The sequence below is a fragment of the Gracilinanus agilis genome, chromosome 2 (genome assembly GCF_016433145.1).
Source record: "Gracilinanus agilis isolate LMUSP501 chromosome 2, AgileGrace, whole genome shotgun sequence".
In the NCBI taxonomy this organism is placed as follows: domain Eukaryota; kingdom Metazoa; phylum Chordata; class Mammalia; order Didelphimorphia; family Didelphidae; genus Gracilinanus; species Gracilinanus agilis.
Window position 1 is genome coordinate 700,680,529 of NC_058131.1, and position 11,827 is coordinate 700,692,355.

General features: G+C 41.4%; 1 protein-coding gene across 1 annotated transcript in view; it reads left to right on the forward strand.

Annotated features, from left to right (window-relative positions):
- Nucleotides 1-10,059, forward strand: part of DNAJC12 (DnaJ heat shock protein family (Hsp40) member C12) — an 18,728-nt gene extending 8,669 nt beyond the window's left edge. The window contains exons 5-6 of the mRNA XM_044660318.1: nucleotides 3,841-4,042; nucleotides 9,356-10,059. Of these exons, the coding sequence (XP_044516253.1) occupies nucleotides 3,841-4,042; nucleotides 9,356-9,450 (297 nt within the window). The 3' untranslated portion in view covers nucleotides 9,451-10,059. The remainder of the gene's footprint in view (nucleotides 1-3,840; nucleotides 4,043-9,355) is intronic.
- The last annotated feature ends 1,768 nt before the right edge of the window (nucleotides 10,060-11,827 follow it).

Genomic DNA, 11,827 nt, shown 5'->3' on the forward strand with positions numbered 1-11,827 from the left:
CCTTCCTTCCTTCCTTCCTTCCTTCCCTATAATGTATGTATGTATGTATGTATGTATGTATGTATGTATGTATCTATCTATCTATCTATCTATCTATCTATCTATCTCCAGGGCCAGGTATAAGTGAGCCTTAGAGGAAGATTTTTTTTTTTAATTACACTCCTCCAAGGAAGGAGACAGCTAACTGGGGCCATGAATGGTCATGGATGGCCTCATAACTAGGCATGGGGCCAAATTTAGACTTGAAGTCAGGAAGATTTGAGCTCAAATCCTGTCTCATATTTTTAGCCATGAGACCATGTATAAATCACTTAACCTCTGAGCTTCAGGTTCCTCCTCTGTAAAATGAGGAAGTTGAACTTAATGACCTCCCTTATCTCTTCTAGTTTTAAAACTATGTTCCTATCAAGTTCAGAATAAGGTATAGAGCCTTCTTTGTTAATCATGAGCCTATACAAATACCTCCAAACAAATACCTACATGAAAGGGTGAGCACTTTGGGGCATTAAAATAAATGAAAAAAAAAGCTAGTATAAAGCATATCTGTTGTTATCCCTTCTCTTTCCTCTGTCCCATTTATGTGTCCTCTCTGTAGGTGCCTATTTCACCTACTCTTTGTTCTGGGACTTACGTAATGAACGTATTATTACTCTCATTTGATAGTGATGGTTACTCATGTGATTTTGACTATGGCTCCTCAATACTTTAAATCCTTATTTTTTGGGGGTAGCTAGGTGGCTCAGTGGATTGAGAGCCAGGCCCAGAGACAGAAGGTCCTGGGTTCAAATCTGACCTCAGACACTTCTAGCTGTGTGATCCTTAACTGTCCCATTGCCTAACCTTTGCCACTCTTCTGTCTTAGAGCCAATATACAGTATTGATTCTAGGATGGAAGGTAAGAGTTTAAAAAAATTAATCCTTCTTTTTGGCTGCTTTCTGTATTTTTCTTCAACCTGCAAACTCTGAATTTTTATTTTTTTTTTAATTTTTAATTTTTAGAAAAATTTTCCATGGTTACATAATTCATGTTTTTACTTTACTCTTCACCTCCTCAAACAGCCCCCCCCCCCCCAGCTAACTCACATTTCCACTGGTTTTAACACGTGTGGTCAGTCAAGACTTATTTACATATTATTGATACTTACATTGGTGTGGTCTTTTTTTCGGGTCTACATCCCCAATCATGTCCTCATCAACTCAAGTGTTCAAGCAGTTGTTTTTCTTCTGTATTTCCACTCCTGTAGTTCTTCTTCTGAATGTGGGTAGCATTCTTTTCCCTAAATCCCTCAAAATTGTCTTGGGTTATTGCATTGCTGCTAGTACAGACCTCCATTACATTCGATTTTACCACAGTGTATCAATCTCTGTGTACAATGTTCTTCTGGCTCTGCTCCTTTCACTCTGCATCCATTCCTGGTCTTTCCAGTTCACATGGAATTCCTCCAGTTTATTATTCCTTTGAGCACAATAGTATTCCATCACCAACATATACCACAATTTGTTCAGCCATTCCCCAATTGAAGGGCATACCCTTGCTTTCCAATTTTTTGCCACCATAAAGAGCGCAGCTATAAATATTTTTGTACAAGTCTGTTTATCTATGATCTCTTTGGGGGTACAAACCCAACAATGCTATGGCTGGATCAAAGGGCAGGAATTCTTTTATCGCTCTTTGGGCATAGTTCCAAATTGCCATCCAGAATGGTTGGATCAGTTCACAACTCCACCAACAGTGCATTAACGTCCCAATTTTGCCACATCCCCTCCAACATTCATTATTCTCCCCTGCTATCATTTTAGCCAATCAGCTAGGTGTGAGGTGGTACCTCAGAAACTCTGAATTTTTAGCTATGATATTCCTAAAAGTTTTCATTTTGAGATTTCTTTCAGAGAGTGACTAGAGGAGTATTCTATTTTGACCTCTGGTTCTAAGAGATCTGGACACTTTTCTTTAATGATTTCTTGAAATATGATGTCAAGCCTCCTCTCTTGGTCATGGCCTTCAGTAGTCTGTTGATTCTTTTTTTTTTTTTTTAAATCCTTACCTTCTGTCTTAGAATCAATACTAAGTATGGTTTTAAGGCAGAAGAGTGGTATGGTCTAGGTCAGTGATTCCCAAAGTGGGTGCTACTGCCCTCTGGTGGGTGCTGCAGCAATCCAGGAAAGCAATGATGGTCATAGGTGCATTTATCTTTCCTATTAATTGCTTTCCTATTAAAATGAAAAAAAATTAATTTCCAGGGGGCTAAGTAATATTTTTTTCTGGAAAGGGGGCGGTAGGTAAAAAAGTTTGGGAACCACTGGTCTAGCCAATTGGGGGTAAGTGACTTGCCAAGGGTCACACAGCTAGGAATGTCTGAGGCCAGATTTGAACCCAAGACCTTCCATCTCTAGATCTGGCTCTTATTCAGAGTCACCTAACTACCCCTACTCCCTTGAGTCTGAGTCCTGGTCCTGTCCTTGCAATCTGTTAAGTGAAATCCTTTCATTTCTTTAGGCTTCTGTTTCTTCATCTGTCAAATAGGGGTTCAGTCTGGGTAATAGTCAATTCCTTATAGCTCGAATTTTGGAGAAATGACATTGCAAGATTTAGAAATGGATTTGTAGTCAGTTGTCAGAAGTTCTGGGTCTGACTCCTGGCTCAGCCAGTTACTACCTATGTGACCATGGACAAATTTCTTAAACTCTTTCTGCCTCAGTTTCCTTATCTGTAAAATGAGAGACCTAGATTAGATTCTAAGGTTCCTTTAAGCTCTAAATCTATACCTCTAAGACAGTGAGTTCATTAAGCAGACAGAAATTTTAAAAGGATACACTTCAAAGGATTAATCACCTCCTGGTTCCGCTGTTAAGTGTCTTTACATCTGGGCAGCTATTCCATTGGATGTGCTACTGACTCCTGTGAGTTAACTGGTTGGCTGCTCAGACTATCTCTCATCTCTTCCTCTTTGTCGTACTTCCTCTCAACTGCTATTACCATGAGCTTTTATTGCTGTTCATTCAGAAGTGAGTCATGCCACTATGGACAGTTCCCTTGATGTCACTTGTGCTCTGCATGACAAATCACTCAGCTGTCTGGGGGAAAATCTTTATGGACTTAGAAATGAGTTATTTGCAGAAGGCCTAATTGTATTTGATCAAACCTCATCTTGCATTTCCTTAAAAGGGAGAAGGGGAACATTTCCCCTTCCCTCCCCCTTCTATTGAGAGAGATTCAGGATAAAAATCAATCAAGGGTTACATTTATAAAAAGCAACTGAATTGATTATTTTTAAAAATTACAGCAAGAGAAATATAAAGAGATCATATATTTAAAGCTGAAAGAGACCTTGGAGTTCATCTAATAACCCCCCTCATTTTATAGATAGAAATACTGAGGTCCAAGGAGAGGAAGTGACTTGATCAAGGTCACACAAGGTAGTGCCAGAATCAGAATTTGGACTCATGTCCTTTTACCCCAAATCTAGGACTCATCCCTTTTTAGGGGCAGCTAGGTAGTGGATAGGATGCCAGGCCTGGAGTCAGGAAGACTCATCTTGGTGAATTCAAATCTGGCCTCAGATACTTCCTAGCTGTGTGACCCTGGGAAAGTCACTTAGCCCTGTTTTTATCTTGGTTTTCTCATCTGTAAAATGAGCTGGAGAATGAAATGGCAAACCACTTTAGTATCTTTGCCAAGAAAACCCCAAATGGGGTCACAAAGAGCTGGACATTACTGAAAAACCACAACAAATCTAGAGTCTGGGGCCATGCATCAGGTTAGTGGCAGTATCCTAACCGAAGCTTAAAACTTGGTGAGTGTTCTCCTACATATCTCTGTGTTTTGTTTCATTCTTCCAGTCTATGCACTGGGCTGTCAGGAGTAAAAAAGAGAAGATGCTGGAAGAATCGGACTCAGCTGACACTGCCAATGCCCCAGAGGATGAAGGGAGCCAGCAAAAAACCTCCAGGAAAGAACTGGGCTCAGCCACAGAGAGAAAGGATCAAGGAAAGCCTGACACCTTGGATAAAACGTGGTCCCCACAAAGCCCCGACTCCTCAAGTAAGTCCTGGTGATGGTGGGTTTCCAGAGGAGAGAAGGGAAAAAATAGAACAGGCCTTGCATACATTAGTGTCTCTTCCTATCTATCTTCTATCTTTATGATGACATTGAAAGGCAATTTTTAGTGGCAGATATAGAGCTGGCCTGGAAGCCAGGAAGATCTGAGTTCAAATCTTGATTCTAGCACATACTGGCCTGCCAGATGTGATCCTAGGCATCATCAGATATGCCAAACACTCTGCTTGCTGGCACTGGAACCAGACTAAGACGTAATTGGGAAATAGTTAACAAATTAAATAAAAGTACAATAGAACATAGATCATATTAATATATGGCTTTCAAAATCAATATGTAGCCAATAGGGATGCTTATATGCTGTTTAGGGGGTCCCATCTCTATTTGAGTAGGAAATTACTGCTCTAGGCAACTCATTAAGGCTATAAGTTTCCAAGAAGGTGAAGAGAGCATTGGCAGAGGGAGTTTCTGCATCCCAAATTTCCCTATACCCAATGGAACCAAGACTCCAGTCCCTGTCTTCCATTGAAAAGGTTCTTACTCTTTTTTTATTGCAAATTAATTTTTATTTTAAAATATTTTTCCATGTTTCCATGTTTCATTTTCTTTCCCTCCCCTCTTCCCTCCCTGCTCCCAGAACTGACAAACAATCCCACTGGGTTGTACAAATGTTATCACTTCTACCTATTTCCATATTATTCATTTTTGTTAGAGAACAATCTTTTAAGACCAAAACCCCAAATCACTTACCCATATATACATGTGATAAGTGATGTCATATTTTTCTTTTGTATTTCTACTCCCACAGTTCTTCCTCTCAATGTGGGTAGTGTTCTTTCCCATAAGTCCTTCTGGAGTGTTACAGGCTTGTTACATTACTACTACTAGTAAAGTCCATTATACTGGATTATTCCACAGTGTTTCAGTCTTTGTGTACAATGTTCTCTTGGTTCTGCTCATTTCATTCTGCATCAGTTCATGGAGGTTCTCCTAGTTCATATAGAAAGCCTCCAAATCACCAAACCTTACAGCACAATAGTATTCCACCAGCATCATATACTACAATTGTTTAGCCATTCCCCAATCGAGGGACACCCCCTCATTTCCCAGTTTTTTGCCACCACAGAGTGTGGCTATGAATATTTTTGTACAAGTATTTTTCCTTGTTATCTCTTTGCTTATCCTTCTTTCTTGAATTATGGACCCCTTTGGATGTCTAGTGAAGCCTATAGACTCCTTCTCAAAATCATATTTTTAAGGGCATACAAAGGAAACCAAATTTACTGAAATTTAATTATTGATGGGGCAGCTAGGTGGCTCAATATATAGAATGCCAGGCTTGGAGGTGAGAGGATCTGGGATCAAATCTGGCTTCAGATACTTCCTAGTTGTGTGACCCTGGGCAAGTCACTTCACCTTGTTTGCCAGACTTTGCAGTTCAGTCTTAGAGAAGTTATGAAGACAGAAAGTAAGAGTAAAAAAATACAATTACTGAAATATTAAAAAACAAAACAAAACCCTCAAAGGTCACACCTTTGAGTTAAAGTTAATAACCTTTGCCTGGAGCCGAGGTGCGCCATTGCTCTGAGTGGGAGCTGAATTCAGTATGATGACTGTCTTTCTTTTGGACATCAGATCTGGAGAATGACGGAATTCTGTGGAAGCTTATGCTGACCCCTGTTTTCCTTTCATGTGAAGCCTTTCTGCCTTGAGAGGCACAGAGCTGGATCCCAGCATGCCCTCTGCATAGTCTCATAGAATCTTGTTTCTCTTCAACGGAACAGTTTTCATCACCCCCAGCATTCAAAGAAATTAAAAAGACCATCACAAAGCTTGGCAATATTTCTCATCTGTCACTCTCTGGTGCCCTTTCCGATCTCCTGCATGCCCCGGTGCTCGACATCTGCTTCGGCCGTTTCCTTTTGCCCATCCTCCTGCAGGCTGCCAACCGATATCCTCATCTCATTTGAGCTCTTTGGTAAAAATGAAAAGTATGGAAAAGGGCTCCTAACGTGTGTGTGTGTGTGTGTGTGTGTGTGTGCGTGTGTGTGTGTGTGTGTGTGTGTGATGCAACAGCTTATACTTCCTCCTCTTTGGAAGCATAAATATATAGTGGAGGTATTCGTTGAAGCTATTCTCAGTACCATCTGCTAAGAATTCTTGGTAAAAAAAAATACAAAATAGCCAAGTAGAATAAACCATCGCAATGTTTGACTGTCTATATAATACTCTGCCCCTGTGGGCCCTCATCTCTCTACTGAGAGGAGAGAAATTCTTTTAAAAATATCATTAAAATCCGGCCTCAGACACTTCCCAGCTGTGTGACCCTGGGCAAGTCACTTGACCCCCATTGCCCACCCTTACCACTCTTCCACCTATAAGTCAATACACAGAAGTTAAGGGTTTAAAATAAAAAAAAATATATATCATTAGCTCAGGGTAGCTAGGCAGCACAGCGGATAAGGTGCCAGATTTGAACTCAGGAGAACCTGGGTTCAAATATAGCTTCAGATGCTTCTTAGCTAACTAAGAGGGTTAAGTGATTTGCCCAGGGTCACACAGTGAGGAATATGGGTCAGAGGTAGGACCCAAATACAGAACTTTTTTTTTTTAACCCTTAACTTCTGTGTATTGTCTCATAGGTGGAAGATTGGTAAGGGTGGACAGTGAGGGTCAAGTGACTTGCTCAGGGTCCCACAGCTGGGAAGTATCTAAGACCAGATTTGAGGGTTTAAAAAAGAATTTAATATTCTTTTAAAAAGTTTGAGTTCCAAATTCTTTTCAGCCCCTTCCCTATGCACTGAGAAGGCAAGCAATAAGATATCCATTATACAGGTGAAGTCATGCAAAACATTTCCATTTTAGCCATGTTGCAAAAAAAAATTAAGCAAGAAAAATAAAAGAAGTGAAAAAGACTATGCTTCGGTTTGTACTCAGAGCTCATGAGGCAGAGAGCATTTTTCATTATGGGCCCTTTGGAATTGTCTTGGATTGTTGTATTGATTAGAGTCGTTAAGTCTTCCCCAGGTGACTGATGGTCATCCAATATGGCTATTACTGTGCACACTGGTCTCTCGATTCTTCGCACTTTACTCTGCGTAGGTCTCTCCAGGTTTTTCCGAACCACCTCTTTTTTCATTTCTTACTGCCCAAACAGCATCCCCTCACAGTCATTTAGCGCAACTTGTTCAGCCATTCCCCAACCGATGGGCATCCCCTCCACCTGCAATTCTTTGTCACCACTAAAGAGCTGCTAGAAATATTCTTGTACACGTGCTTGCTTTTCCTGGATCTCTTTGAGACAGGGGTGTGCTGGGAGCCTTTAATCTCACTGCAAATGATCAGGATTTGAAGTTACATTTCTGCTTTCTACAGTTTCCATCTCTCTCCCTTCCATGTCCAAGCTGAGGCCTGTGGCACGAATCCAGAGATTTCCTTTACAGGACGTACTATCCAGACAGATTTATGATGCTGACCTCTGGGCTGAGGAGATACCCTTCTTCCCAGGTCCCTGCTAGGAGCAGGTAGTCAACAGTGGTAATACAATACCCACCCTGTGCTATTTGGGGATGAAAATTGGTCCTGTGGCGATTTGCTTCCCAGGATCTCCTGTTAATTGGCAGCTTTCTGAACTTAGAGAGGTTGGGTTTGGCAGTGAAAACTCACGATAGAACCTACATTTTACTGGAAGATCAAATTGACTAGTTCTGGGCTGGACTTCCCTTTCATTATTGCCTTTTCCCTCCTTCTCAGCTCTTTAACCATGGTGAGGTGACCAGGGTGGTGACCGCTAATGAGCATCGAACTTAGGAGGACATTAACGGCAGTGTTGATGCTTCTTCTGCAGTGTAGACGTGCCCAAGCTTCCCACCAAGTCAGCCAGAATAATTAAATAAATTAGTAAGCTACTGGATCATAGGCTCCTAGCTTCAGTGCTGGAAGTGACTGCAGACATCTAGTCCAACTCCTTCATTTTACAGATGAGGAAACTGAGGCTCAGCAGGCCTAAATAACTTGCCTGATAAATAACACAACAGTAAATAACTTGCTAAATAACATGGTCATGCAGAGAGGAAATGTCCAAAATAGCTTTGAACCCAAATTTTCCTGATTTATTTCAGCACTTTAAACCAGTGGTTCCCAAACTTTTTTGGCCTCCCACCCCCTTTCCAGAAAAAATATTACTTAGCCCCCCTGGAAATGAATTTTTCTAAATTTTAATAGCAATTAATAGGAAAGATAAACGCACCTGTGGCCATCACCGCACCCTTGGATCATTGCAGCACCCACCAGGGGGCGGTGGCACCCACTTTGGGAATCACTGCTTTAGACACTATCACATGTTGTTGTTCTAAAGTATGTAATGCAGTAATTTAGGGAATAGAATAGAAATGTATAGGAGTCTTGTGATGGTAGTTATTGTAAGTACTTTCCTGTCAAGTGGAAGGGTTGCCTTCCCAGCAGTGGCTCATTGTCATTATCCAGAGGTTTCTGTCCACCCTGCACCTGTCTACCCAACCCCCTCCATGGAGGGCACATTTCATGCTAGTTAAAAGTCTGTTTTCCCCCATTTCAATATCACATTTAAGATTTACAAAATGGTTTCTTTATAACACCATAAGGCTAGCATTCCCATTTTACAGGTGAGGAAATTGAGGCTTAGAGAGGAGAAATGACTTTTCCAAGGTCATGCAACTAGTAAGTGGAAGAGAAAGGATTTGACCAGACCAGCAATCTTTTCACTCTTGCATTGTACCTCTGGAATTAAGGACATACTTCCCAATCTCACCCACTATCTAGACTTGTTCTTCTTGGTTGGGAAGGCCATAGGCAGGTGGTGTGGTACTCTGGAAAACAGTACTAGTTCTGGATTCAGAGATCCTGGGTTCAAATCCCTCACCAGATGCTTGCTGCCTTTGCGCCCTTGGGTAAATCTCCTCATCTGTCAGCTGGGACAGTTGGGCCTGAATGGCCTCTGAGATCCCTTCCAGGTGGGGATCTATGATCTTATGAAATAGGAGTGAAAGACAGAAGTTTCAGAGAGACAATTTGGGCTTGATTTAAGGAAAAATTTCCTGAAAATGAATGTTATCCCAAACAGGCTGCCTTTTGGGTCCGTGGTTCCCCTCACTGGAGGCTCGTAGACCTAGGTATGATGGAATGGGGATGCTTGTTTAGGGCCAGGTGGGACCACGACCTCCAAAGTCCCCAAAACAACTCAGAGGCTTTCTGATTCTGGTGTCGAAAACTTGGATTTCCTATATTTGATTTTAAACAATGAATTCTTCTCTTTTCAAGACTTTCCAGATGTGAATTGCTGGCATCTGCGTTTTCGCTGGTCAGGAGACACTCCCTCGGACCTCTTGCGGAAGTTCAGAAACTATGAAATATAAATCTCATCTTCAAGAAGCAGGAAGAGGGCCGCCACCTCCTGGGCTTGCCCCATCTGGTCCTTTGGTCCACATCCTTAACAAGAAGTTGTTGTTCTTTGTGCTTATGTAAAGGAGAGTGTTAGCTGTTACTGTTCAACATGTGAAGCTGTCCCCATGACGTATATGCTAAGGGAGACAATTTGGGAAGAGGGTGACACCCACCTCCCTGTAGGATTTGCTAAGTTAAGAGAAAATTCATGCAGGTAAGGGAGAGCATGGCCTCGTGGCCATCTTTGGAATCAAGAACTGGGTTCAAGTCTTGCCTTTGACCCATATGGGCTTTGTCACCCTGAGCAAGTCTCATCCCCCTCCTCAGAGTCCCACATGGCTCTCTCGAGAGTGTAAGTTGTGGAGGACTTGTTAGTCCCTGTCGATGGAGGAAGTCTCCATGTGGGAAGGTCCCCACACCGACAAAAATCACAGACCAGGACCAAAAAAAAAATCTGATGGCTTATATTGTTCTTTTGTGAATTTTATTTATAGACATGCTTTATGGTTGTCATTATATTCGTGGTGCTTAGCGTGTTGCCTTGTACACAACAGAGCTTAATAAATGTTTGTGGAATTGTATTTGTTTATTGAGTATTAAATCTTAAAAATCCATTCATATGCTTCTATATTTCATTGGTATTTTACAGACTATATAATGAATCTAGTATTGATCACACAAGAAACATTCCCCTGCTCCCAGCTTAAATTGTGATGCGGATTATTTGCTTCAAATCTCTGGAAGCACGCCAATCAGTTTCCAAGAGCTGTCAATAAGTCCCCAATAGAGAACAGCTTTTCAAATGAACTCGCACAGAACCAATTTCCATTTTGTCCTCCATGCATTTGAGATTGTGATTTTTGTCCATCTGCTACTGGTTTCCACTGATGGATTATAAAAGGTCCTGGATAGAAATCTCATACAATTTTAGAATGTGGAAGAGAAGGGGCAGCGAGGCGGTACAGCGGATAGAGCTCCAGATCTAGAGTTGGGAGGACCTGGGTTCAAATCTGACCTCATATACTTCTTAACTGTGTGACCCTGGGCAATTCACTATTTGCCTAGCTTTGCCTTTCTGTTCTGGAGCTGTCAATGGGCCAGAAGGTAAGGGTTTTAAAAAATAAAGAAGGAAGGAAAGAAAAGAATGTGGAAGAGAGCAGAAGATTGGTATGTTGACTGATTCTGGAGGCCTTAAGTGTAGTATTGACTTTATAACTGCTTGAATAGCAAGACCAACCTGTAGAAGATTTCATGATGTCAAATGGTGATTCAATTCCCAGGCTTGCCTATACTTTTAAACCTTTACCTTCTGTCTTAGAATCAATGCTAAGTATTGGTTCCAAGGCAGAAGAGTAATAAGGGCTAGACAACTGGGGTTGTGATTTGCCTGGGGGTCACCCACCTGGGATCTGAGGCCAGATTTGAACCCAGGACCTCCTATGTCCAAGTGGGGCTCTCTATCCACTGAACCACCTGGAGGACCCCTACCTATATTTTTCAATCTAGTCTTCTTTACAGCATCCATATATCCATACATATACCATCTAACTGAGAGATGCCAGTTTGGACTGTAAGTGTCACAAAGACTGAAAGAGGGCTGGGCAACCAAGTCTTTATATCTAGGAAATGAAATTAGAAGGACCTTATAGAATTAGTAATTATTTAGTAGCATAGAAACAGAGAACCTCTTTCTAAGAATTCCTCAATACTCAAACATTTCATGATTTCCCTGTATTTCCAGAGAAGGGAGAGTCCCTTAGCTTTGTGTCATGGTCTTGACTATGACAGAATATCTGGTTGGCCCAGTCTATAGACCACCTTGGCTTCAAGAAACTAGGCTCTAGGGTGACTGTGCTGCTGATGTGACTGTTGTCTGCTGCTGTAAGGCTAAGTAGTAAAAGATAGTCCCTGCCCTCAAGGAGCTCCCAGTCTAATGGGGAAGATGAGTTAAAAATTAAATGTGTGTGTGTGTGTGTGTGTGTGTGTGTGTGTGTGTGTGTACAAACAAGTTACACAGGATAAATAGAATATGATTAACTGGGAAATTCCAAGAATTAAGAAGCTTTGGGAAAGGTTTCCTGGAGAAATAGGATTTTAGTTGGAATTTGGAGAATGCCAGTGAATGCAGAGATGAGGAGGAAGAGCATTTCAGCCAGAGAAAATGCCAAAAGCTTTCAATTGGATGACAGAATCCAACATGTTATACAAGAGAGTAAATATAAAATACAAAGCCCCCTTGACTTCATTCTCCAGGATGAATGGCTCTGGATCAGTAACAACACCATCATGCTTATCCATGACGTTAAGATATTTCTTGGATAGTACTTTGGGATATTCTTGCCACCTCTT